Genomic DNA, 27,794 nt, shown 5'->3' on the forward strand with positions numbered 1-27,794 from the left:
AGAGGGGGGTTCCATTAACCTCATCCCAAACTGAGAGGGGGATCCATTAACCTCATCCCAAACTGAGAGGGGGGTATCCATTAACCTCGTCCCAAACTGAGAGGGGGCGGGGGTTCCATTAACCTCGTCCCAAACTGAGAGGGGGTTCCATTAACCTCATCCCAAACTGAGAGAGAGGGGGATCCATTAACCTCGTCCCAAACTGAGAGGGGGGGATCCAAAACCTCGTCCCAAACTGAGAGGGGGGTATCCATTAACCTCGTCCCAAACTGAGAGAGGGGGTATCCATTAACCTCGTCCCAAACTGAGAGGGGGGTATCCATTAACCTCGTCCCAAACTGAGAGGGGAGGGGGTTCCATTAACCTCGTCCCAAACTGAGAGGGGGACGGGGGTTCCATTAACCTCGTCCCAAACTGAGGGGGGGTTCCATTAACCTCGTCCCAAACTGAGAGGGGGTTCCATTAACCTCGTCCCAAACTGAGAGGGGGTTCCATTAACCTCGTCCCAGACTGAGAGGGGGGTTCCATTAACCTCGTCCCAAACTGAGAGAGGGGGGTTCCATTAACCTCGTCCCAAACTGAGAGAGAGGAGGGGGTTTCCATTAACCTCGTCCCAAACTGAGAGAGAGGAGGGGGTTCCATTAACCTCGTCCCAAACTGAGAGAGAGGGGGGTTCCATTAACCTCATCCCAAACTGAGAGAGAGGAGGGGGTTCCATTAACCTCATCCCAAACTGAGAGAGAGGGGGTTCCATTAACCTCATCCCAAACTGAGAGAGAGGAGGGGGTTCCATTAACCTCATCCCAAACTGAGAGAGAGGAGGGGGGTTCCATTAACCTCATCCCAAACTGAGAGAGAGGAGGGGGTTCCATTAACCTCATCCCAAACAGAGAGAGGAGGGGGTTCCATTAACCTCATCCCAAACAGAGAGAGAGGGGGGGTTCCATTAACCTCATCCCAAACAGAGAGAGGAGGGGGTTCCATTAACCTCATCCCAAACAGAGAGAGGGGGGGGTTCCATTAACCTCATCCCAAACTGAGAGAGAGGGGGGGGTTCCATTAACCTCATCCCAAACAGAGAGAGGAGGGGGTTCCATTAACCTCATCCCAAACTGAGAGAGAGAGGAGGGGGGTTCCATTAACCTCATCCCAAACTGAGAGAGAGGAGGGGGGTTCCATTAACCTCATCCCAAACAGAGAGAGAGGAGGAGGGGGTTCCATTAACCTCATCCCAAACAGAGAGAGAGGAAGGGGGTTCCATTAACCTCATCCCAAACAGAGAGAGAGGAGGGGGTTCCATTAACCTCATCCCAAACTGAGAGAGAGGAGGGGGTTCCATTAACCTCATCCCAAACTGAGAGAGAGGAGGGGGGTTCCATTAACCTCATCCCAAACTGAGAGAGGGGGGGTTCCATTAACCTCATCCCAAACTGAGAGAGAGGGGGGGTTCCATTAACCTCGTCCCAAACTGAGAGGGAGAGGGGGTTCCATTAACCTCGTCCCAAACTGAGAAGAGGAGGGGGGTTCCATTAACCTCGTCCCAAACTGAGAGAGGGGGGTTCCATTAACCTCGTCCCAAACTGAGAGAGAGGAGGGGGGTTCCATTAACCTCGTCCCAAACTGAGAGAGGAGGAGGGGGTTCCATTAACCTCGTCCCAAACTGAGAGAGAGGAGGGGGTTCCATTAACCTCATCCCAAACTGAGAGAGAGGGGGGGTTCCATTAACCTCGTCCCAAACTGAGAGGGGGGTTCCATTAACCTCGTCCCAAACTGAGAGAGAGAGGAGGGGGTTCCATTAACCTCGTCCCAAACTGAGAGAGAGAGAGGGGGGTTCCATTAACCTCGTCCCAAACTGACAGAGAGGGGGTTCCATTAACCTCGTCCCAAACTGAGAGAGAGGAGGGGGGTTCCATTAACCTCATCCCAAACTGAGAGAGAGGAGGGGGTTCCATTAACCTCGTCCCAAACTGAGAGAGAGGAGGGGGGGTTCCATTAACCTCGTCCCAAACTGAGAGAGAGGAGGGGGGTTCCATTAACCTCGTCCCAAACTGAGAGAGAGGAGGGGGGTTCCATTAACCTCGTCCCAAACTGAGAGAGAGGAGGGGGTTCCATTAACCTCATCCCAAACTGAGAGAGAGGAGGGGGGGTTCCATTAACCTCGTCCAGGCATGTTTTGTTTCCAGGCTGTAAGTTTAAAATCGCATTTGATTTGATTTATGCTGCAGTGTTTATGTGTCGGGGGGCTGGGGTCAGTTTGTTATATCTGGAGTACTTCTCCTGTCTGATCCGGTGTCCTGTGTGAATTTAAGTGTGCGTTCTCTAATTCTCTCCTTCTCTCTTTCTTTCTCTCTCTCGGAGGACCTGAGCCCTAGGACCATGCCCCAGGACTACCTGACATGATGACTCCTTGCTGTCCCCAGTCCACCTGGCCGTGCTGCTGCTCCAGTTTCAACTGTTCTGCCTTATTATTATTCGACCATGCTGGTCATTTATGAACATTTGAACATCTTGGCCATGTTCTGTTATAATCTCCACCCGGCACAGCCAGAAGAGGACTGGCCACCCCACATAGCCTGGTTCCTCTCTAGGTTTCTAATCTCTACCCGGCACAGCCAGAAGAGGACTGGCCACCCCACATAGCCTGGATCCTCTCTAGGTTTCTTCCTAGGTTTTGGCCTTTCTAGGGAGTTTTTCCTAGCCACCGTGCTTCTACACCTGCATTGCTTGCTGTTTAGGGTTTTAGGCTGGGTTTCTGTACAGCACTTTGAGATATCAGCTGATGTACGAAGGGCTATATAAATACATTTGATTTGGAATCAGGCTACCCTCCCAGGCGCGACCCAGGTGCCCCGTTCTGTATATATGGGTGTTTTTCACGTGCAAAAAGTGAATTGGCTCTTTGATTTTAAAAAACAACAACTCTTAATCTGCCTTTTTAATGAAAACTGGTTTGAAAACATATCTGGACGATTCACTGCTGCCTGGTTGACAACATGACCGAGCAGCAGAGATTCCTGTTCTATTTGAGAAGGGCGCTGCTCCCTTACCACTTTCGCCCGATGACGTGTCGGGCCATACCCCAGGCCAGATTAATCTAACCCCCTGACTGTGTGTGTGTGTGTTCTTAACTCACACTGGCACAGGGCAGCATTCTTCACATGAGCTATGGGGTAGACACTGTCGTAATGGTTCCCGTTCAGGAAGCACAGACGCACCTAACGGACACAGAACAACAAAAGTTTGCCTCAGGTCAAAAATAGTGAATAGAAATCAGGATGAAGTGTTGTTTAAACACGGTGCCTTTGTTTTTTACCTTGTCATTAAAGCCGTTGTCCGTGATTTGAACAGGAGGTTTACCAGGGGTCTGGAAGATGATGAAATCACTCCTGGATCAACAAATGCATTTAGAGAACATAGACCAAGCTTTAGTCTCAGTAAATAACTATTAACATATAAACAAACACACATTTTTTTTCACCTTTATTTAACCAGGTAAGCTAGTTGAGAACAAGATCTCATTTACGAGAGAAAGACGACAAGGTCAAGATGATGAACGTGATGAAAACTCTTACTTGTACATCAGAGCCAGTGCAAATGCATTTAGAGAACATAGACCAAGCTTAAGTCTCAGTAAATAACTACTAACATGTAAACAAACATGTAAACAAACACACGTTTTTATTTTACCTTTATTTAACCATGTAAATGAAGTTCTAAATTCTAACCATGTGTATGTGACAAATAAAATTTGATTTGATTTAAATGAAACTCTTACTTGTACATCAGAGCCAGTGCACATATCTCCACCTCTCCCACCCAGTGCTGAAAAAATAATGTTTTATAGGAATCAGCTACATAGAAAGAAAGACATACAAAGAAATGCCTAAAGGACTTCCTATTAGTTTGGAGTTACAGTGATGTGTTTTGGACACGGATAAACACTTTACCTGAGGGTCCTCAAGTTTCATTATGTATTCCTCGAAGTCTCCTTCTATGAACTGGAGGAGAGCAATAAAGAGACAGGGATGAGACAGGGATGAGAGAGACAGAGAGAGACGGATGAGAGACAGAGAGGGATGAGAGACAGAGGGATGAGAGACAGAGAGAGGGATGAGAGACAGAGCGAGACAGAGAGAGAGATGAGAGGGATGAGAGAGAGAGAGAGAGGGATGAGAGAGGGATGAGAGAGAGAGAGAGATGAGAGAGGGATGAAAGAAACAGAGGGATGAGAGAGAGACAGAGAGATGAGACAGAGATGAGAGAGACAGAGAGGGATGAGAGACAGAGAGGGATGAGAGACAGAGAGGGATGAGAGATAGAGAGACAGAGACAGTGAGATAGAGACACAGAGGGATGAGAGAGAGAGAGGGATGAGAGAGAGAGAGGGATGAGAGAGAGAGAGAGATGAGAGGGATGAGAGAGACAGAGAGGGAGAGACAGAGATGAGAGAGAGACAGAGAGTCACTTCTAGCCAATATAATATAACGCAGTTGGTTCAAGTGGTAACTTGGTTGAGGCCTTCCTATTAACTAGCTTCCTACCGCCGCATAGTTCTCCTTGTTCTTCTTTAGATACTGCACACAGGTGGCACGGACTTTGGTATGGAGGCTTTGACAGTGTAACACCTGAGAAACACGAAAACCCAGTCAAAAATAGTGCACTAAAGTAGCTAGAAAACTTCAGGCTTGACAAACCAGCTAGCAGGCTAACATAAGACTGGACCAACACACTGATTGCTACCTTAGCTAACCAACCATCTCGCTAAAAACACAACTCGACTAAATTCTCCTGGACCAAGTCTTCCTGAAAGTAATACAAAATAAATAAAAGTTGCCATTGTTTTTATTAGTTGAGATTATTCAAGTTAAAAATGTTTGCAATATATAAATGATGTTTGTTTGGACTTTAACGTGAGGATGAGTAGGTGAAAAAAACAGCATGGATTAAACACGTGTATGGAAAGAAAGAGAGGGTGTGTGTGTGTGTGAAACACTGTTGAGGACTTTCATTCGGAAATGTCTACGAAGCTAAAACAAAGTTAAATTTATTAAAAAGCTTTTTTTTTTATTTTTTATTATTAATTAAAAAGAGCAGTCTGTGATATTTTGTTTATCTTTGATTTGTCATGTGAATAAGGTTCAACTTTGACTTTACCTGTTCAGCTACAGCCCGAAATAAACACGACCCGTCTTTGGCTATTTTTTTCCGGTGAAAGCCGATGGATTTCAGGTATTCGTCCATACATTTTTCTACACTTTTTTCGTTGTTATTTTGCCGCATGTTTGGTTGACATCCGTCCATAGTTGGTTTATCGATGCCGTTGAGTCTTGATAGTCTCACTAGAGACACTAAGAGTTAGTTAGCTTTCTGGTTAACTAACAATATTAAACGTTTTCCATTCAGGCTGTGCAATGAATACCAGGAAACAGTATTTATAATATGACTGCTGTTTTGTTTCGGTGGAAGCGTCAAGCTTTCGTTTTCACCAAAACATTCCTTTATAGTCTCATTATTATTATTATTTTTTCTAGACTGTCAATTAAAGACTAAATATACCGGGTGTTATATTAACTCGCTATCGTGTACAATTAAATAGATGACACAGCTAACATGTATTCACCAACAATAACGAAACAAATAGCTTGTCGTTTTAGTCCACCGTTTTTCTCCTCGCTGTTTTACTCTCACTGAAGTTTGGTAACTCGACTGGCCGCTGGGAGTTGTAGGCAACACGCCCTTCCTGTGCGCAGGGGCAGAGAGCCAAGAGAACTACATTAACCAACTTGCCCCCACGCAGATTCTACTTCTCTTTTCCAAACAAACTGTAACGAAAGTAATACAATTAAATAAAAAATTAAAAGGTCTAGAAACATAAAATAAATTTTTTGTAAGGTTGTTTGTGATTTGATGGTGAATTATCTCTCAACACGAGCAAACTACTTAATGAATCATAGGAGTTGTTACCAGAGGAGATATATATCCTTTGTTATATATATATTTTTTATATTTTACATGTTTTTTTAATAATATTATGCTTATATGTTGTTATTTATAGATTATAAAAATATATATATATTTTTAGATGTCAGAGAGAATGGAAAACCTTACACGATAAACCCAATAATATAACCTTATATGTAATGTATATGTCGTGTCTTGGTTTCTAATTTGTTTTTGCCCCTCCTCCTACGCGGTGCTGTCCCAGGGAGGGCGTTTTGCCAGTGGTTCTGCCCTAATGTGACGCTAGAGTCCGGCAAGCGGGAGGCGAGGAGTCCGGTGTTGTTCTGGAGCGCTTTAAAACAAAAATAACGTCTGTGTGAAACACGGTAATGTAAATGATTCCTATAATTTAAATACGAAATAAACAACAGTCCTATGTTTTTCCGAAGAATTATTTGTTTAAATCGTTTGTTCGAAGCTCAAACTAGAGTAAGAGTTTATTTTACGATTCCAGAGTCGTCCAACTTTTCGCTCTATTGTCGTTCTCATCCAGACAAGACTATCCCCAAAGCATGTAGGCCTATCTGATCATAAACCGTTTTTTTTTTAGTTAAGTTAATAGTTTATCCGTTTAGAATCGGTTAAACGATGAACGTTATTATTTTTAAGACCCCGTTTTCTCTCCCTGTAGAAATAACAGTCGGATGTAGTTAGAAACGGATTTTTGTTGTCGTTATGATTTCTCCTTGTAGCAATGATCACATCAAAATACATTTGATTGAATTACATTGACCGCCACTGGAATGACTGACAGGCCGTCTCTGACTGAAGCCCAGGTCGGTTGAAAGTGCTCTCAGACCGGGCAAGCTACAGGCCTGTCTCCTGGTCGGTCATAAACAATGTAGCTTCGTTCTCCACAAGGCGGGATAGGAGAGTGTCCCAAGGGGGGGAGGCAAAGGCAGGGTTGCTGTTGCAACATAACACTCTCTCTCCTGACCCTACACATCTCCATCTCCCAATTAAACCGCGCCATGGCCGTCCGTGCCTGGACACATAGATTTTTTTTTCTTCAGCTGTCTATCCTGCAGATAGAAGCAGGGACATGTGTTGTATCTTATGCGGTAGTGGTGTAGGATGGAGCATCAGGCAGGCCAGACAGTGAAATGACATAGTTTACAGCTAGTCCATTCTTTCAGATCTAGGTTAGATCTAGGTTAGATCTAGGTTAGATCTAGGGTCAGATCTAGGGTCAGATCTAGGTCAGATCTAGGTCAGATGAGAGTTAAGCTGCTGTGCTCTCTGTCCAATTCTGACTGAATTGTCTCTCTCTCTCAGGTGTGCTGCCTGTCTCTCTCTCTCTCTCTCTCTCTGGTGCGCTGCCTGTCTCTCTCTCTCTCTGGTGCGCTGCCTGTCTCTCTCTCTGGTGCACTGCCTGTCTCTCTCTCTCTGGTGTGCTGCCTGTCTCTCTCTCTCTCTCTGGTGTGCTGCCTGTCTCTCTCTCTCAGGTGTGCTGCCTGTCTCTCTCTCTCAGGTGTGCTGCCTGTCTCTCTCTCTCTCAGGTGTGCTGCCTGTCTCTCTCTCTCTCTCTCTCAGGTGCTGCCTGTCTCTCTCTCTCTCTCTCTGCTGCCTCTCTCTCTCTCTGGTGTGCTGCCTGTCTCTCTCTCTCTGGTGTGCTGCCTGTCTCTCTCTCTCAGGTGTGCTGCCTGTCTCTCTCTCTCTCAGGTGTGCTGCCTGTCTCTCTCTCTCTCAAGTGTGCTGCCTGTCTCTCTCTCTCTCTGGTGCGCTGCCTGTCTGTCTCTCTCTCTCTCTCTCTGGTGCGCTGCCTGTCTCTCTCTCTCTCTGGTGTGCTGCCTGTCTCTCTCTCTCTCTGGTGTGCTGCCTGTCTCTCTCTCTCTGGTGCGCTGCCTGTCTCTCTCTCTCTCTGGTGTGCTGCCTGTCTCTCTCTCTCTCTGGTGTGCTGCCTGTCTCTCTCTCTCTCTGGTGTGCTGCCTGTCTCTCTCTCTCTCAGGTGCTGCCTGTCTGTCTCTCTCTCTGGTGTGCTGCCTCTCTCTCTCTCAGGTGTGCTGCCTGTCTCTCTCTCTCTCAGGTGTGCTGCCTGTCTCTCTCTCTCTCTGGTTTGCTGCCTGTCTCTCTCTCTCTCTGGTTTGCTGCCTGTCTCTCTCTCTCTCTCAGGTGTGCTGCCTGTCTCTCTCTCTCTCAGGTGTGCTGCCTGTCTCTCTCTCTCTCAGGTGTGCTGCCTGTCTCTCTCTCTCTCTGGTGTGCTGCCTGTCTCTCTCTCTCTGGTGCGCTGCCTGTCTCTCTCTCTCTCTGGTGCGCTGCCTGTCTCTCTCTCTCTCTGGTGCGCTGCCTGTCTGTCTCTCTCTCTCTCTCTGGTGCGCTGCCTGTCTCTCTCTCTCTCTGGTGCGCTGCCTGTCTCTCTCTCTCTGGTGCGCTGCCTGTCTCTCTCTCTCTGGTGCGCTGCCTGTCTCTCTCTCTCTCTGGTGCGCTGCCTGTCTCTCTCTTTCTCTGGTGTGCTGCCTGCCTGTCTCTCTCTCTCTGGTGTGCTGCCTGTCTCTCTCTCTCTCTGGTGCCCTGCCTGTCTCTCTCTCTCTGCTGTGTGCTGCCTGTCTGTCTCTCTCTCTCTCTCTGGTGCGCTGCCTGTCTGTCTCTCTCTCTCTCTCTGGTGCGCTGCCTGTCTCTCTCTCTCTCTGGTGCGCTGCCTGTCTCTCTCTCTCTCTGGTGCGCTGCCTGTCTCTCTCTCTCTCTGGTGCGCTGCCTGTCTCTCTCTCTCTCTCTGGTGCTGCTGCCTCTCTCTCTCTCTCTCTCTCTGGTGTGCTGCCTGTCTCTCTCTCTCTCTCTCTGGTGCGCTGCCTGTCTCTCTCTCTCTCTCTCTCTCTGGTGCGCTGCCTGTCTCTCTCTCTCTCTCTGGTGCGCTGCCTGTCTCTCTCTCTCTCTCTCTGGTGTGCTGCCTGTCTCTCTCTCTCTCTCTGGTGCGCTGCCTGTCTCTCTCTCTCTCTCTGGTGGCTGCCTGCCTCTCTCTCTCTCTCTCTGGTGCTGCCTGTCTGTCTCTCTCTCTCTCTGGTGCGCTGCCTGTCTCTCTCTCTCTCTCTGGTGTGCTGCCTGTGCTGCCTGTCTCTCTCTCTCTCTCTGGTGTGCTGCCTGTCTCTCTCTCTCTCTCTCTGGTGTGCTGCCTGTCTCTCTCTCTCTCTGGTGTGCTGCCTGTCTCTCTCTCTCTCTGGTGTGCTGCCTGCTCTCTCTCTCTCTCTCTCTGGTGCTGCCTGCCTGCTCTCTCTCTCTCTCTCTGGTGCGCTGCCTGTCTCTCTCTCTCTCTCTGGTGTGCTGCCTCTCTCTCTCTCTCTTGTGCTGCCTGTCTCTCTCTCTCTCTGGTGTGCTGCCTGTCTCTCTCTCTCTCTCTGGTGTGCTGCCTGTCTCTCTCTCTCTCTCTGGTGTGCTGCCTGTCTCTCTCTCTCTCTTCTCTGGTGTGCTGCCTGTCTCTGTCTCTCTCTCTCTCTGGTGTGCTGCCTGTCTCTCTCTCTCTCTCTCTGGTGTGCTGCCTGTCTCTGCCTCTCTCTCTCTCTCTCTGGTGTGCTGCCTGTCTCTCTCTCTCTCTCTCTCTGGTGTGCTGCCTGTCTGGTCGCTCTCTCTCTCTCTCTGGTGTGCTGCCTGTCTCTCTCTCTCTCTCTCTGGTGTGCTGCCTGTCTCTCTCTCTCTCTCTCTCTGGTGCGCTGCCTGTCTCTCTCTCTCTCTGGTGCGCTGCCTGTCTCTCTCTCTCTCTGGTGCGCTGCCTGTCTCTCTCTCTCTCTGGTGCGCTGCCTGTCTCTCTCTCTCTCTGGTGCGCTGCCTGTCTCTCTCTCTCTCTGGTGCGCTGCCTGTCTCTCTCTCTCTCTCTCTGGTGTGCTGCCTGTCTCTCTCTTTCTCTGGTGTGCTGCCTGTCTCTCTCTCTCTCTGGTGCGCTGCCTGCTCTCTCTCTCTCGCTGTTGTGCTGCCTGTCTCTCTCTCTCTCTCTGGTGCTGCTGTCTGTCTCTCTCTCTCTCTCTCTGGTGCGCTGCCTGTCTCTCTCTCTCTCTGGTGCGCTGCCTGTCTCTCTCTCTCTCTGGTGCGCTGCCTGTCTCTCTCTCTCTCTGGTGCGCTGCCTGTCTCTCTCTCTCTCTGGTGTGCTGCTGCCTGTCTCTCTCTCTCTGGTGCGCTGCCTGTCTCTCTCTCTCTCTCTGGTGCGCTGCCTGTCTCTCTCTCTTTCTCTGGTGTGCTGCCTGTCTCTCTCTCTCTCTCTGGTGCGCTGCCTGTCTCTCTCTCTCTCGCTGTTGTGCTGCCTGTCTCTCTCTCTCTCTCTGGTGCGCTGTCTGTCTCTCTCTCTCTCTCTCTCTGGTGCGCTGCCTGTCTCTCTCTCTCTCTCTGGTGCGCTGCCTGTCTCTCTCTCTCTCTCTCTCTCTCTGGTGCGCTGCCTGTCTCTCTCTCTCTCTCTGTTGTGCTGCCTGCTCTCTCTCTCTCTCTCTCTGGTGCGCTGTCTGTCTCTCTCTCTCTCTCTCTCTCTGGTGCGCTGCCTGTCTCTCTCTCTCTCTCTGGTGCGCTGCCTGTCTCTCTCTCTCTCTCTCTCTCTGGTGCTGCTGCCTGTCTCTCTCTCTCTCTCTCTGGTGCGCTGCCTCTCTCTCTCTCTCTCTCTGGTGCGCTGCCTGTCTCTCTCTCTCTCTCTGGTGCGCTGCCTGTCTCTCTCTCTCTCTCTCTGGTGTGCTGCCTGTCTCTCTCTCTCTCTCTCTCTGGTGTGCTGCCTGTCTCTCTCTCTCTCTCTCTCTCTCTGGTGTGCTGCCTGTCTCTCTCTCTCTCTCTCTCTCTGGTGTGCTGCCTCTCTCTCTCTCTCTCTCTCTCTCTCTCTGGTGTGCTGCCTGTCTCTCTCTCTCTCTGGTGCGCTGCCTGTCTCTCTCTCTCTCTCTGGTGCGCTGCCTGTCTCTCTCTCTCTCTCTCTGGTGCGCTGCCTGTCTCTCTCTCTCTCTCTGGTGCGCTGCCTGTCTCTCTCTCTCTCTGGTGCGCTGCCTGTCTCTCTCTCTCTGGTGCGCTGCCTGTCTCTCTCTCTCTGGTGCGCTGCCTGTCTCTCTCTCTCTCTCTCTCTGGTGCGCTGCCTGTCTCTCTCTCTCTCTGGTGCGCTGCCTGTCTCTCTCTCTCTCTCTGGTGCGCTGCCTGTCTCTCTCTCTCTCTGGTGTGCTGCCTGTCTCTCTCTCTCTCTCTGGTGCGCTGCCTGTCTCTCTCTCTCTCTGGTGCGCTGCCTGTCTCTCTCTCTCTCTCTGGTGTGCTGCCTGTCTCTCTCTCTCTCTGGTGTGCTGCCTGTCTCTCTCTCTCTCTCTGGTGTGCTGTGCTGCCTCTCTCTCTCTCTGGTGCGCTGCCTGTCTCTCTCTCTCTCTGGTGCGCTGCCTGTCTCTCTCTCTCTCTCTTCTCTCTCTCTCTCTGGTGTGCTGCCTGTCTCTCTCTCTCTCTCTCTCTCTCTCTGGTGCTGCTGTCTGTCTCTCTCTCTCTCTCTCTGGTGCGCTGTCTGTCTCTCTCTCTCTCTCTGGTGCGCTGTCTGTCTCTCTCTCTCTCTCTGGTGCGCTGCCTGTCTCTCTCTCTCTCTGGTGTGCTGCCTGTCTCTCTCTCTGGTGGTGCTGCTGCCTGCCTGTCTCTCTCTCTGGTGCGCTGCCTGTCTCTCTCTCTGGTGTGCTGCCTGTCTCTCTCTCTCTCTCTCTCTGTGCGCTGCCTCTCTCTCTCTGGTGCGCTGCCTGTCTCTCTCTCTCTCTGGTGCGCTGCCTGTCTCTCTCTCTCTCTCTCTCTCTCTCTCTCTCTCTCTCTGGTGCGCTGCCTGTCTCTCTCTCTCTCTCTGGTGCGCTGTCTGTCTCTCTCTCTCTCTCTCTGGTGCGCTGCCTGTCTCTCTCTCTGGTGCGCTGCCTGTCTCTCCGTCTCCGTCTGTCTCTCTATCAGTTGTACTGGTTTCTCTGTCTCAGGTGTGCTGCCTGTCGTACTGTCTGTCTCTTGTTCTCAGCTGTACTGTCTGTCTCTCTCTCAGGTGTGCTGTCTGTCTCTCTCTCTCACATGTGCTGTCTGTCTTTCTCTCTCAGGTGTGCTGTAAGGTGTGACAGTCTGATCTGGTCCTACGACTGCCCAACACAACTGGCTGACCTAGAGCCCTCCGTGCAGTAACACTCTACAGGCCAGAGGCTAGCTAGGGCACAACAACACAGAGTGCGATCCTCTCCACACTACTTAGTGTGCATCTGTATGTGACTGAGAGGGAGATACTGAGTACCCGTGTGTGACTGTACTGTATTTGAGGATATTCTCCCAGAGGACCCAGTCCTTCCCTACGTCGTCATCAAGATGAACGTGACGTCGCTATTCTCCTTCACCAGCCCGGCGGTGAAGAGGCTGCTGGGATGGAAACAGGGGGATGAGGAGGAGAAGTGGGCGGAGAAGGCAGTGGACGCCCTAGTGAAGAAACTGAAGAAGAGGAAGGGAACGATGGAGGAGCTGGAGAAGGCTCTCAGCTGTCCCGGACAGCCCAGTGAGTGGTCTAGTGGGGAGTGTGTGTGTGTGTGTGTGTGTGTGTGTGTGTGTGTGTGTGTGTCTAAATCTCTCCCCTCTCCCACCAGGTAAGTGTGTGACCATCCCTCGGTCGTTGGACGGTCGTCTCCAGGTATCCCATCGTAAAGGTCTCCCCCACGTCATCTACTGCAGAGTGTGGAGGTGGCCCGACCTACAGTCTCATCACGAACTCAAGGCCTTGGAGTGCTGCCAATTCCCCTTCACGGCCAAACACAAAGATGTCTGTATCAACCCCTACCACTATAAGAGAGTGGACAGTCCTAGTGAGTATAGACTGACCCCCTATTGAGGTTACACTAACCCCTAGTGAGTATACACTGACCCCTAGTGAGTATACACTGACCCCTAGTGAGTATACACTGACCCCTAGTGAGTATACACTGTCTCTCTCTCTCTCTCTCTCTCTCCCCTAGTGAGTATACACTGACCCCCTATTGAGGTTACACTAACCCCTAGTGAGTATACACTGACCCCTAGTGAGTATACACTGACCCCTAGTGAGTATACACTGACCCCTAGTGAGTATACACTGACCCCTAGAGAGTATACACTCTCCCCCTAGTGAGTATACACTGACCCCCTAGTGAGTATACACTGTCCCCCTAGTGAGTATACACTGCCCCCTAGTGAGGTTACGCTGCCCCCTAGTGAGGTTACGCTGCCCCCTAGTGAGGTTACGCTGCCCCCTAGTGAGGTTCGCTGCCCCCTAGTGAGGTTACGCTGCCCCCTAGTGAGGTTACGCTGCCCCCTAGTGAGGTTACGCTGCCCCCTAGTGAGGCTACGCTGCCCCCTAGTGAGGTTACGCTGCCCCCTAGTGAGGTTACGCTGCCCCCTAGTGAGGTTACGCTGCCCCCTAGTGAGGTTACGCTGCCCCCTAGTGAGGTTACGCTGCCCCCTAGTGAGGTTACGCTGACCCCCTAGTGAGTATACGCTGTCTCCCCCTAGTGAGTATACACTGACCCCCTAGTGAGTATACACTGACCCCCTAGTGAGTATACACTGTCCCCCCTAGTGAGTATACACTGACCCCTAGTGAGGTTACACTGTCTCCCCTAGTGAGTATACACTGACCCCCTAGTGAGGTTACACTGACCCCCTAGTGAGTATACACTGACCCCCTAGTGAGGTTACACTGTCTCCCCCTAGTGAGGTTACACTGCCCCCTAGTGAGGTTACACTGCCTCCCTAGTGAGGTTACACTGCCCCCTAGTGAGGTTACACTGACCCCCTAGTGAGGTTACACTGTCCCCTAGTGTGGGTTACACTTTCCCCCTAGTGAGGTTACACTGCCCCCTAGTGAGGTTACACTGCCCCCTAGTGAGGTTACACTGCCCCCTAGTGAGGTTACACTGACCCCTGTAAGGTGTGACAGTCTGATCTGGTCCACTACAAGAAATTGGACAGCCCTAGTAAGTATAAGGTAGGATGTGACTGGGGTGTGGTGGTATAAGGCCGGATGCACTGTATTTGAGGGTATGGTCTCCCAAGGCAGGAGGGGGTTTGGTGGTATAAGGCAGGAGGGGGTGTGGTGGTCACCAGGCCGGATGCAGGAGGGGGTGTGGTGGAAACAAGGCAGGAGGGGGGTTTGGTGGTATAAGGCAGTGGGGGTGTGATGGTATAAGGCAGGAGGGGGTTTGGTGGATAAGGCAGGAGGGGTGTGGTGGTATACAGCCCAGGAGGGGTTTGGTGGTATAAGGCAGGTGTGTGGGGTGTGATGGTATAAGGCAGGTGTGGGGGTTTGGTGGTATAAGGCAGGAGGGGGTGTGTGTGTGTATAAGGCAGGAGGGGGTTTGGTGGTATAAGGCAGGAGGAGGGGGTGTGATGGTATAAGGCAGGAGGGGGTGTGGTGGTATAAGGCAGGAGGGGTGTGGTGGTACAAGGCAGGAGGGGGTTTGGTGGTATAAGGCAGGAGGGGTGTGGTGGTACAAGGCAGGAGGGGGTTTGGTGGTATAAGGCAGGAGGGGGTGTGGTGGTACAAGGCAGGAGGGGGTTTGGTGGTATATGGCCGGAGGGGGTGTGGTGGTATGAGGCAGGAGGGGTGTGATGGTATAAGGCTAGGAGTGGGGTGTGGTGGTATAAGGCAGGAGGGGGTGTGGTGGTACAAGGCAGGAGGGGTTTGGTGGTATATGACCCCGGAGGGGGGTGGTGGTATGAGGCAGGAGGGGGTGTGGTGGTATACTGACCCCCGGAGGGGGTGTGGTGGTATATGGCCGGAGGGGGTGTGGTGGTATATGGCCGGAGGGGGTGTGGTGGTATGAGGCAGGAGGGGGTGTGGTGGTATGAGGCAGGAGTGGGGTGTGGTGGTATGAGGCAGGAGGGGTGTGATGGTATATGGCCGGAGGGGGTGTGGTGGTATATGGCCGGAGGGGTGTGGTGGTATATGCCCCCGGAGGGGGTGTGGTGGTATATGGCCGGAGGGGGTGTGGTGGTATGAGGCAGGAGGGGTGTGGTGGTATGAGGCAGGAGGGGTGTGGTGGTATAAGGCAGGAGGGGTTTGGTGGTATAAGGCAGGGAGGGGTGTGGTGGTATAAGGCCGGAGGCAGGAGGGGGTGTGGTGGTATGAGGCCTGGAGGGTGTGGTGGTATATGCCCCCGGAGGGGTGTGGTGGTGAGGCAGGAGGGGGTGTGGTGGTATAAGGCAGGAGGGGGTGTGGTGGTATAAGGCCGGAGGGGTGTGGTGGTATAAGGCAGGAGGGGGTGTGGTGGTATGAGGCAGGAGGGGGTGTGGTGGTATAAGGCCGTAGGGAGTAAATGGCCACTAAATTGACAGAAGTGTGTGGACCTCTCTTTGTGCACGGGGGCATTGTCATGCTGAAACAGGAAAGGGACCCAGCGGATGCCAGGGGCACGCTACCTGCCCCAATGAAAAGTGCCAACTATAAAGTTTCCTCCTCCACCAAACTTTACAGTTGGCACTATGCATTTGGGGCAGGTAGCGTTCTCCTGGCATCCCCCAAACCCAGATTAGTCCGCCGGACTGCCAGATGGTGAAGTGTGATCGATCACTCCAGAGAACTGCTCCAGAGTCCAATGGCGATGAGCTTTACACCACTCCAGCCGACGCTTGGCAATGAGTGTGGTGATCTTAGGCTTGTGTGCGGCTGCTCGGCCATGGAAACTCATTTCATGAAGCTCCAGACAAACAGTTCTTGTGTTGACGTTGCTTCCAGAGGCAGTTTGGAACTCAGTAGTGAGGGTTACAACTGAGGACAGACGGTATTTATACGCTTCAGCACTCTGCAGTCCCGTTCTGTGAGCTTGTGTGGCCTACAACTTCTCAGCTGAGCCGTTGTTGCTCCTGGACGTTTCCACTTCACGATAACAGCACTTACAGTTGACCGGGGCAGCTCTAGCAGGGCAGAAATTTGACGAACTGACTTGTTGTAAAGGTGGCATCCTAAGACAGTGCCACGTTATAAGTCACTGAGCTCTTCAGTAAGGCCATTCTACTGCCAATGTTTGTCTATGGAGATTGCATGTCAGCAACGGGTGTGGCTGAAATAGCCAAAGTCACTCATTTGAGGCGGTGTCCACATACTTTTGTGTATATACAATGTACCACGGCTAAGGGCTGTTCTTACCCACGATGCAACTCAGAGTGCCTGGATACAACCCTTAGCCGTGGTATATTGGCCACATACCACAAACCCCCGAGGTGCCTTATTGCTATTATAAATTAGTTACCAACATAATTAGAGCAGTAAAAATAAATGTTTTTGTCATACCCCGTGGTATACGGTCTGATATACCACTGCTTTCAGCCAATCAGCATTCAGGGCTCGAACAGCCCAGTTTATAATAACAAGTATGCTATCTGAAATTGACCTCTACAAGGTTTTAGCTGTATGGAAATAGAGCCAGCTTGCCTTTATTGATAAGGGACTGACACCTTCCTCCTCCCCCTCTCTTTCCCCCCTCCTCAGTGCTGCCCCCTGTCCTGGTCCCTAGGAACAGCGACCTCACAGCGAGGCCGGGGATGCAGCCCCGTTACCATGGCGCCATCGACCAGAACGAGCCTCTCATGCCCCACAACGCCACTTTCCCAGAATCCTTCCCTCCAGGCGGGGGCGGCAACGGAGGGTTGGCGTTCCCTTGTTCCCCTGGCAACAGCTTCCCCAGTTCGCCTGGCAGTGGGTCCAGCAGTATCTCCGCGTTCCCCCACTCCCCACTTAGCTCCGACCCAGACAGCCCCTTCCATGTCCCGGGTAAGACTGGTTCCGAGCTGGCTCACCTCTGGAGCCCTCTCTTTCCTCCCCCTCTCTCCTCTCTTTCCTCCCCCTCTCTCCTCTCTTTCCTCCCCTCTCTCCTCTCTTTCCTCCCCTCTCTCCTTTCTTTCCTCCCCCTCTCTCCTTTCTTTCCTCCCCCTCTCTCCTTTCTTTCCTCCCCCTCTCTCCTCTCTTTCCTCCCCCTCTCTCCTCTCTTTCCTTCTCCTCTCTTTCCTCTCTCTTCTTTCTTTCCTCCCTCTCTCTCCTTTCTTTCTTTCCTCCCCCTCTCTCCTTTTTCTTTCCTCCCCTCTCTCCTCTCTTTCCTCCCCTCTCTCCTTTCTTTCCTCCCCCTCTCTCCTTTCTTTCCTCCCCCTCTCTCCTTTCTTTCCTCCCCCTCTCTCCTCTCTTTCTCCCCTCTCTCCTCTCTTTCCTTCTCCTTCTTTCCTCCCCCTCTCTTTTCTTTCTTTCCTCCCTCTCTCTCTTTTCTTTCTTTCCTCCCCCTCTCTCCTTTCTTTCTTTCCTCCCCCTCTCTCCTTTCTTTCTTTCCTCCCCTCTCTCTTTTCTTTCTTTCCTCCCCTCTCTCCTTTCTTCCTTTCCTCCCCCTCTCTCCTTTCTTTCTTTCCTCCTGCTCCCTCCTCTCTTTCCTCCCCCTCTCTCCTTTCTTTCTTTCCTCCCCCTCTCTTTTCTTTCTTTCCCCCCCTCTCTCCTTTCTTCCTTTCCTCCCCCTCTCTCCTTTCTTTCTTTCCTCCTGCTCTCTCCTCTCTTTCCTCCCCCTCTCTTTCCTCCCCCTCTTTCTTTCTTTCCTCCCCCTCCTCCTTTCTTTCTTTCCTCCTGCTCCCTCCTCTCTTTCCTCCCCTCTCTCCTTTCTTTCCTCCCCCCTCCCTTTCCTCCCCCTCTCTCCTCTCTTTCCTCCCCCTCTCTCTCTTTCCTCCCCTCTCTTTCCTCCCCCCCTCCTCTCTTTCCTCCCCTCTCTGCAGCTTACCTGGAGCGTCTTCTCTCCTTTCTTTACAGCTGTGTTCAATTTCTTTTTCTATCCCTCTAGGTTGTTGTGTTTCTAATAAATGGTGTGTTGTAACACAGCTGACACCCCCCCCCAGCCTACATGCCTCCCCCAGATGATTATCTGATTCAGGACTGCTCCTTTCAACCTCCTCGCCATGCCCCCCTCTCAACAGGCCAGGTAACTCTTTCCTCCCCCTCTTTCCCCCCCTCTCTCCTCTCCTCTCTGCAGCTTACCTGGAGCGTCTTACTCTATACAGCTGTGTTCAATTAGTTTTCTATGCCGTAGGTTGTTGTGTTGGCTAATAAATGGTGTGTTGTAACACAGCTGACACCCCGCCCCCAGCCTACATGCCTCCAGATGATTATCTGATTCAGGACTGCTCCCAGCCAATGGAAACCAACCTCCTCGCCATGCCAACCGGCCTAGATACCAACAACAGGCCAGGTAACCACAAACACTGGTGTTCCATAGTACATGAGCTAATAACCTCCTCTTCCTGTCTCTCTCTCTGTCTCTCTAGATGTTCAGCCAGTCCTTCGAGGAACCAAAACACTGGTGTTCTCTAGATGTCTCTGAGCTGAATAACCTCCTCTCTGTCTCTGTCTCTCTCTGTCTCTAGATGTTCAGCCAGTAGCCTACGAGGAACCAAAACACTGGTGTTCTATAGTGTACTATGAGCTGAATAACCTCCTCTCTGTCTCTCTCTCTGTCTCTCTAGATGTTCAGCCAGTAGCCTACGAGGAACCAAAACACTGGTGTTCTATAGTGTACTATGAGCTGAATAACCTCCTCTCTGTCTCTCTCTCTCTGTCTCTCTAGATGTTCAGCCAGTAGCCTACGAGGAACCAAAACACTGGTGTTCTATAGTGTACTATGAGCTGAATAACCTCCTCTCTGTCTCTCTCTCTGTCTCTCTAGATGTTCAGCCAGTAGCCTACGAGGAACCAAAACACTGGTGTTCTATAGTGTACTATGAGCTGAATAACCGCGTGGGAGAGGCGTACCTGGCGTCAGACTCCAGTGTTCTGGTCGACGGCTTCACCGACCCGTCCAATAACCGCAACCGCTTCTGCCTCGGCCTGCTGTCTAACGTCAACCGCAACTCGACCATAGAGAACACACGCAGGCACATCGGCAAAGGTGAGACTCGAGAGTTTAGCTTTAGAAATATTGGTGAGACTGTGGCTATGGCAACAGGGAAGACCCTTCCACTAGATGTTGGAACGTTGCTGCGGGGGTGCTTCCATTCAGCCACAAGAGCCTTAGTGAGGTCGGGCACTGACGTTGGGGGTGATTAGGCCTGGCTCGCAGTCGGTCGTCCCAATTCATCCTAAAGGTGTTTGATGGGTTTGAGGTCAGGGCTCCATTTGGTTATTTTCCTCCGGGCCAAATCCTAGAGGAAAACCTGGTTCAGTCTGCTTTCCAACAGACACTGGGAGATGAATTCACCTTTCAGCAGGACAATAACCTAAAACACAAGGACAAATCTACACGGTAGTTGCAAACCAAGAAGACTGTGAATGTTCCTGAGTAGCCGAGTTACAGCTTTGACATAAATCTGCTTGAAAATCTATGGCAAGATTTGAAAATGGTTGTCTAGCAACGATCAATTTGACAGAGTTTTTTAAAAGAATAATGGGCAAATATTGTACAATCCAGATGTACAAAGCTCTTAGAGACTGACCCAGAAAGACTCACAACTCTTAGAGTCTGACCCAGAAAGACTCACAGCTCTTAGAGACTGACCCAGAAAGACTCACAGCTCTTAGAGACTGACCCAGAAAGACTCGCAGCTCTTAGAGACTGACCCAGAAAGACTCGCAGCTCTTAGAGACTGACCCAGAAAGACTCACAGCTCTTAGAGTCTGACCCAGAAAGACTCGCAGCTCTTAGACTGACCCAGAAAGACTCGCAGCTCTTAGAGACTGACCCAGAAAGACTCGCAGCTCTTAGAGACTGACCCAGAAAGACTCGCAGCTCTTAGAGACTGACCCAGAAAGACTCGCAGCTCTTAGAGACTGACCCAGAAAGACTCACACTACCACCACCATGCTGACCCCAAACCATCACACTACCACCACCATGCTGACCCCAAACCATCACACTACCACCACCATGCTGACCCCAAACCATCACACTACCATCACCATGCTGACCCCAAACCATCACACTACCATCAGCATGCTGACCCCAAACCATCACACTACCACCACCATGCTGACCCCAAACATCACACTGCCATCACACTACCACCACCATGCTGACCCCAAACCATCACACTGCCACCACACTACCATCACCATGCTGACCCCAAACCATCACACTACCACCACCATGCTGACCCCAAACCATCACACTGTCACCACCATGCTGACCCCAAAACCATCACACTACCACCACCATGCTGACCCCAAACCATCACACTACCACCACCATGCTGACCCCAAACCATCACACTGCCACCACCATGCTGACCCCAAAACCATCACACTGCCACCACACTACCACCACCATGCTGACCCCAAACCATCACACTGCCACCACACTACCATCACACTGCCACCACCACCATGCTGACCCCAAACCATCACACTACCATCACCATGCTGGACCCCAAACCATCACACTGCCACCACACTACCACCACCATGCTGACCCCAAACCATCACACTACCACCACCACCATGCTGACCCCAAACCATCACACTACCACCACCATGCTGACCCCAAACCATCACACTACCACCACCATGCTGGACCCCAAACCATCACACTACCATCAGCATGCTGACCCCAAACCATCACACTACCACCACCATGCTGGACCCCAAACATCACACTACCGCCACCACCATGCTGACCCCAAACTATCACACTACCACCACCATGCTGACCCCAAACCATCACACTACCATCACCATGCTGACCCCAAACCATCACACTACCATCAGCATGCTGACCCCAAACCATCACACTACCACCACCATGCTGGACCCCAAACCATCACACTGCCACCACACTACCACCACCATGCTGACCCCAAACCATCACACTACCACCACCATGCTGACCCCAAACCATCACACTGCCACCACCATGCTGACCCCAAAACCATCACACTGCCACCACACTGCCACCACCATGCTGACCCCAAACCATCACACTGCCACCACACTACCACCACCATGCTGACCCCAAAACCATCACACTGCCACCACACTACCACCACCATGCTGACCCCAAACCATCACACTACCACCACCATGCTGACCCCAAACCATCACACTACCACCACCATGCTGACCCCAAACCATCACACTACCACCACCATGCTGACCCCAAACCATCACACTACCGCCACCACCATGCTGACCCCAAACCATCACACTACCGCCACCACCATGCTGACCCCAAACCATCACACTACCACCACCATGCTGGACCCCAAACCATCACACTACCGCCACCATGCTGGACCCCAAACCATCACACTATCGCCACCATGCTGGACCCCAAACCATCACACTACCGCCACCACCATGCTGACCCCAAACCATCACACTACCGCCACCACCATGCTGACCCCAAACCATCACACTACCACCAACATGCTGACCCCAAACCTTCACACTACCACCACCATGCTGACCCCAAACCATCACACTACCACCACCATGCTGACCCCAAACCATCACACTACCGCCACCACCATGCTGACCCCAAACCATCACACCGCCACCACCATGCTGACCCCAAACCATCACACTACCACCAACATGCTGACCCCAAACCATCACACTACCACCACCATGCTGACCCCAAACCATCACACTACCACCAGCATGCTGACCCCAAACCATCACACTACCACCACCACCATGCTGACCCCAAATCATCACACTACCACCACCATGCTGACCCCAAACCATCACACTACCACCACCATGCTGACCCCAAACCATCACACTGCCACCACACTTCCACCACCATGCTGACCCCAAACCATCACACTACCACCACCATGCTGACCCCAAACCATCACACTGCCACCACCATGCTGACCCCAAACCATCACACTACCGCCACCACACTACCACCACCATGCTGACCCCAAACCATCACACTGCCACCACACTACCACCACCATGCTGACCCCAAACCATCACACTGCCACCACACTGCCACCACCATGCTAACCCGAAACCATCACACTACCACCACCAAGCTGACCCCAAACCATCACACTACCGCCACCATGCTGGACCCCAAACCATCACACTACCGCCACCATGCTGGACCCCAAACCATCACACTACCACCACCACCATGCTGACCCCAAACCATCACACTACCACCACCACCATGCTGACCCAAAACCATCACACTACCACCACCATGCTGACCCCAAACAATCACACTGCCACCACACTACCACCACCATGCTGACCCCAAACCATCACACTGCCACCACACTACCACCACCATGCTGACCCCAAACCATCACACTACCACCACCACCATGCTGACCCCAAACCATCACACTACCACCACCATGCTGGACCCCAAACCATCACACTGCCACCACACTACCACCACCATGCTGACCCCAAACCATCACACTACCACCACCACCATGCTGACCCCAAACCATCACACTACCACCACCATGCTGGACCCCAAACCATCACACTACCGCCACCACCATGCTGACCCCAAACCATCACACTGCCACCACACTACCACCACCATGCTGACCCCAAACCATCACACTGCCACCACACTACCATCACACTGCCACCACCACCATGCTGACCCCAAACCATCACACTACCATCACCATGCTGGACCCCAAACCATCACACTGCCACCACACTACCACCACCATGCTGACCCCAAACCATCACACTACCACCACCACCATGCTGACCCCAAACCATCACACTACCACCACCATGCTGACCCCAAACCATCACACTACCACCACCATGCTGGACCCCAAACCATCACACTACCATCAGCATGCTGACCCCAAACCATCACACTACCACCACCATGCTGGACCCCAAACATCACACTACCGCCACCACCATGCTGACCCCAAACTATCACACTACCACCACCATGCTGACCCCAAACCATCACACTACCATCACCATGCTGACCCCAAACCATCACACTACCATCAGCATGCTGACCCAAACCATCACACTACCACCACCACCACCATGCTGGACCCCAAACCATCACACTGCCACCACACTACCACCACCATGCTGACCCCAAACCATCACACTACCACCACCATGCTGACCCCAAACCATCACACTGCCACCACCATGCTGACCCCAAACCATCACACTGCCACCACACTACCACCACCATGCTGACCCCAAACCATCACACTGCCACCACACTACCACCACCATGCTGACCCCAAACCATCACACTACCACCACCATGCTGACCCCAAACCATCACACTACCACCACCATGCTGGACCCCAAACCATCACACTACCGCCACCACCATGCTGACCCCAAACCATCACACTACCGCCACCACCATGCTGACCCCAAACCATCACACTACCACCACCATGCTGACCCCAAACCATCACACTACCACCACACTACCACCACCATGCTGACCCCAAACCTTCACACTACCACCACCATGCTGGACCCCAAACCATCACACTGCCACCACACTACCACCACCATGCTGACCCCAAACCATCACACTACCACCACCACCATGCTGACCCCAAACCATCACACTACCACCACCATGCTGGACCCCAAACCATCACACTACCGCCACCACCATGCTGACCCCAAACCATCACACTACCGCCACCACCATGCTGACCCCAAACCATCACACTACCACCACCATGCTGACCCCAAACCATCACACTACCGCCACCATGCTGGACCCCAAAACCATCACACTACCGCCACCATGCTGGACCCCAAACCATCACACTACCGCCACCATGCTGGGCCCCAAACCATCACATTACCACCACCATGCTGACCCCAAACCATCACACTACCACCACCATGCTGACCCCAAACATCACACTACCACCAGCATGCTGACCCCAAACCATCACACTACCACCACACTACCACCACCACGCTGACCCCAAACCATCACACTACCATCACCATGCTGACCCCAAACCATCACACTACCATCAGCATGCTGACCCCAAACCATCACACTACCACCACCATGCTGACCCCAAACCATCACACTACCACCACCATGCTGACCCCAAACCATCACACTGCCACCACCATGCTGACCCCAAACCATCACACTGCCACCACACTACCACCACCATGCTGACCCCAAACCATCACACTGCCACCACCACCATGCTGACCCCAAACCATCACACCAACACCACCATGCTGGACCCCAAACCATCACACTGCCACCACACTACCACCACCATGCTGACCCCAAACCATCACACTACCACCACCACCACCATGCTGACCCCAAACCATCACACTACCACCACCATGCTGACCCCAAACCATCACACTACCACCACCATGCTGACCCCAAACCATCACACTGCCACCACACTACCACCACCATGCTGACCCCAAACCATCACACTGCCACCACACTACCGCCACCATGCTGACCCCAAACCATCACACTGCCACCACACTACCACCACCATGCTGACCCCAAACCATCACACTGCCACCACCATGCTGACCCCAAACCATCACACTTCCACCACACTACCACCACCACGCTGACCCCAAACCATCACACTACCACCACCATGCTGACCCCAAACCATCACACTACTACCACCACCATGCTGACCCCAAACCATCACACTACCACCACCACCATGCTGACCCCAAACCATCACACTACCACCACCACCATGCTGACCCCAAACCATCACACTACCACCACCACCATGCTGACCCCAAACCATCACACTACCACCACCACCATGCTGACCCCAAACCATCACACTACCACCACCATGCTGACCCCAAACCATCACACTACCACCACCATGCTGACCCCAAACCATCACACTGCCACCACACTACCACCACCATGCTGACCCCAAACCATCACACTGCCACCACACTACCACCACCATGCTGACCCCAAACCATCACACTGCCACCACACTACCACACCACCATGCTGACCCCAAACCATCACACTACCACCACCACCATGCTGGACCCCAAACCATCACACTGCCACCACACTACCACCACCATGCTGACCCCAAACCATCACACTACCACCACCACCATGCTGACCCCAAACCATCACACTACCACCACACTACCACCACCACGCTGACCCCAAACCATCACACTACCACCACCATGCTGACCCCAAACCATCACACTACCACCACCACCATGCTGACCCCAAACCATCACACTACCACCACCATGCTGACCCCAAACCATCACACTACCACCACCATGCTGACCCCAAACCATCACACTACCACCACCATACTGACCCCAAACCATCACACTACCACCACCATGCTGACCCCAAACCATCACACTACCACCACCATGCTGACCCCAAACCATCACACTACCACCACCATGCTGACCCCAAACCATCACACTACCACCACCATGCTGACCCCAAACCATCACACTACCACCACCATGCTGACCCCAAACCATCACACTACCACCACCATGCTGACCCCAAACCATCACACTGCCACCACCATGCTGACCCCAAACCATCACACTGCCACCACACTACCACCACCATGCTGACCCCAAACCATCACACTACCACCACCATGCTGGACCCCAAACCATCACACCGCCACCACACTACCACCACCATGCTGACCCCAAACCATCACACTACCACCACCATGCTGGACCCCAAACCATCACACTACCGCCACCACCATGCTGACCCCAAACCATCACACTACCGCCACCACCATGCTGACCCCAAACCATCACACTACCACCACCATGCTGACCCCAAACCATCACACTACCGCCACCATGCTGGACCCCAAACCATCACACTACCGCCGCCACCATGCTGGACCCCAAACCATCACACTACCGCCACCACCATGCTGACCCCAAACCATCACACTACCGCCACCACCATGCTGACCCCAAACCATCACACTACCACCAGCATGTTGACCCCAAACCATCACACTACCACCACACTACCACCACCACGCTGACCCCAAACCATCACACTACCATCACCATGCTGACCCCAAGCCATCACACTACCACCACCATGCTGACCCCAAACCATCACACTACCACCACCATGCTGACCCCAAACCATCACACTGCCACCACACTACCACCACCATGCTGACCCCAAACCATCACACTACCACCACCATGCTGACCCCAAACCATCACACTACCACCACCATGCTGACCCCAAACCATCACACTGCCACCACACTACCACCACCATGCTGACCCCAAACCATCACACTGCCACCACACTACCACCACCATGCTGACCCCAAACCATCACACTACCACCACCATGCTGACCCCAAACCTTCACACTACCACCACCATGCTGGACCCCAAACCATCACACTGCCACCACACTACCACCACCATGCTGACCCCAAACCATCACACTACCACCACCACCATGCTGACCCCAAACCATCACACTACCACCACCATGCTGGACCCCAAACCATCACACTACCGCCACCACCATGCTGACCCCAAACCATCACACTACCGCCACCACCATGCTGACCCCAAACCATCACACTACCACCACCATGCTGACCCCAAACCATCACACTACCGCCACCATGCTGGACCCCAAACCATCACACTACCGCCACCATGCTGGACCCCAAACCATCACACTACCGCCACCATGCTGGGCCCCAAACCATCACATTACCACCACCATGCTGACCCCAAACCATCACACTACCACCACCATGCTGACCCCAAACATCACACTACCACCAGCATGCTGACCCCAAACCATCACACTACCACCACACTACCACCACCACGCTGACCCCAAACCATCACACTACCATCACCATGCTGACCCCAAACCATCACACTACCATCAGCATGCTGACCCCAAACCATCACACTACCACCACCATGCTGACCCCAAACCATCACACTACCACCACCATGCTGACCCCAAACCATCACACTGCCACCACCATGCTGACCCCAAACCATCACACTGCCACCACACTACCACCACCATGCTGACCCCAAACCATCACACTGCCACCACCACCATGCTGACCCCAAACCATCACACCACCACCACCATGCTGGACCCCAAACCATCACACTGCCACCACACTACCACCACCATGCTGACCCCAAACCATCACACTACCACCACCACCACCATGCTGACCCCAAACCATCACACTACCACCACCATGCTGACCCCAAACCATCACACTACCACCACCATGCTGGACCCCAAACCATCACACTACCGCCACCATGCTGGACCCCAAACATCACACTACCGCCACCACCATGCTGACCCCAAACCATCACACTACCACCACCATGCTGACCCCAAACCATCACACTACCATCACCATGCTGACCCCAAACCATCACACTACCATCACCATGCTGACCCCAAACCATCACACTACCACCACCATGCTGACCCCAAACCATCACACTACCACCACCATGCTGACCCCAAACCATCACACTACCACCAGCATGCTGACCCCAAACCATCACACTACCATCACCATGCTGACCCCAAACCATCACACTAACACCACCATGCTGACCCCAAACCATCACACTACCACCACCATACTGACCCCAAACCATCACACTACCACCACCATGCTAACACCAAACCATCACACTGCCACCACACTACCACCACCACGCTGACCCCAAACCATCACACTACCATCACCATGCTGACCCCAAACCATCACACTACCATCAGCATGCTGACCCCAAACCATCACACTACCACCACCATGCTGGACCCCAAACCATCACACTACCACCACCATGCTGACCCCAAACCATCACACTGCCACCACCATGCTGACCC

The 27,794-nt window shown here is 52.5% G+C and overlaps 2 protein-coding genes across 2 annotated transcripts in view; one reads left to right on the forward strand and one right to left on the reverse strand.

The window, feature by feature from the left end:
- The window catches only part of otud4 (OTU deubiquitinase 4), a 30,279-nt gene extending 24,560 nt beyond the window's left edge, over positions 1–5,719 (reverse strand). The window contains exons 1-6 of the mRNA XM_042328005.1: positions 5,155–5,719; positions 4,542–4,625; positions 3,948–3,998; positions 3,776–3,822; positions 3,314–3,386; positions 3,134–3,215 (exon numbers count right to left, since the gene is read on the reverse strand). Of these exons, the coding sequence (XP_042183939.1) occupies positions 3,134–3,215; positions 3,314–3,386; positions 3,776–3,822; positions 3,948–3,998; positions 4,542–4,625; positions 5,155–5,301 (484 nt within the window). The 5' untranslated portion in view covers positions 5,302–5,719. The remainder of the gene's footprint in view (positions 1–3,133; positions 3,216–3,313; positions 3,387–3,775; positions 3,823–3,947; positions 3,999–4,541; positions 4,626–5,154) is intronic.
- A 397-nt stretch (positions 5,720–6,116) lies between these two features.
- LOC112241289 (mothers against decapentaplegic homolog 1) overlaps positions 6,117–27,794 on the forward strand; it is a 29,113-nt gene continuing 7,435 nt past the window's right edge. The window contains exons 1-6 of the mRNA XM_042328009.1: positions 6,117–6,326; positions 12,000–12,442; positions 12,531–12,746; positions 16,406–16,687; positions 18,015–18,134; positions 18,609–18,830. Of these exons, the coding sequence (XP_042183943.1) occupies positions 12,259–12,442; positions 12,531–12,746; positions 16,406–16,687; positions 18,015–18,134; positions 18,609–18,830 (1,024 nt within the window). The 5' untranslated portion in view covers positions 6,117–6,326; positions 12,000–12,258. The remainder of the gene's footprint in view (positions 6,327–11,999; positions 12,443–12,530; positions 12,747–16,405; positions 16,688–18,014; positions 18,135–18,608; positions 18,831–27,794) is intronic.

Source organism: Oncorhynchus tshawytscha, linkage group LG10 (assembly GCF_018296145.1).
Source record: "Oncorhynchus tshawytscha isolate Ot180627B linkage group LG10, Otsh_v2.0, whole genome shotgun sequence".
Lineage (NCBI taxonomy): Eukaryota > Metazoa > Chordata > Actinopteri > Salmoniformes > Salmonidae > Oncorhynchus > Oncorhynchus tshawytscha.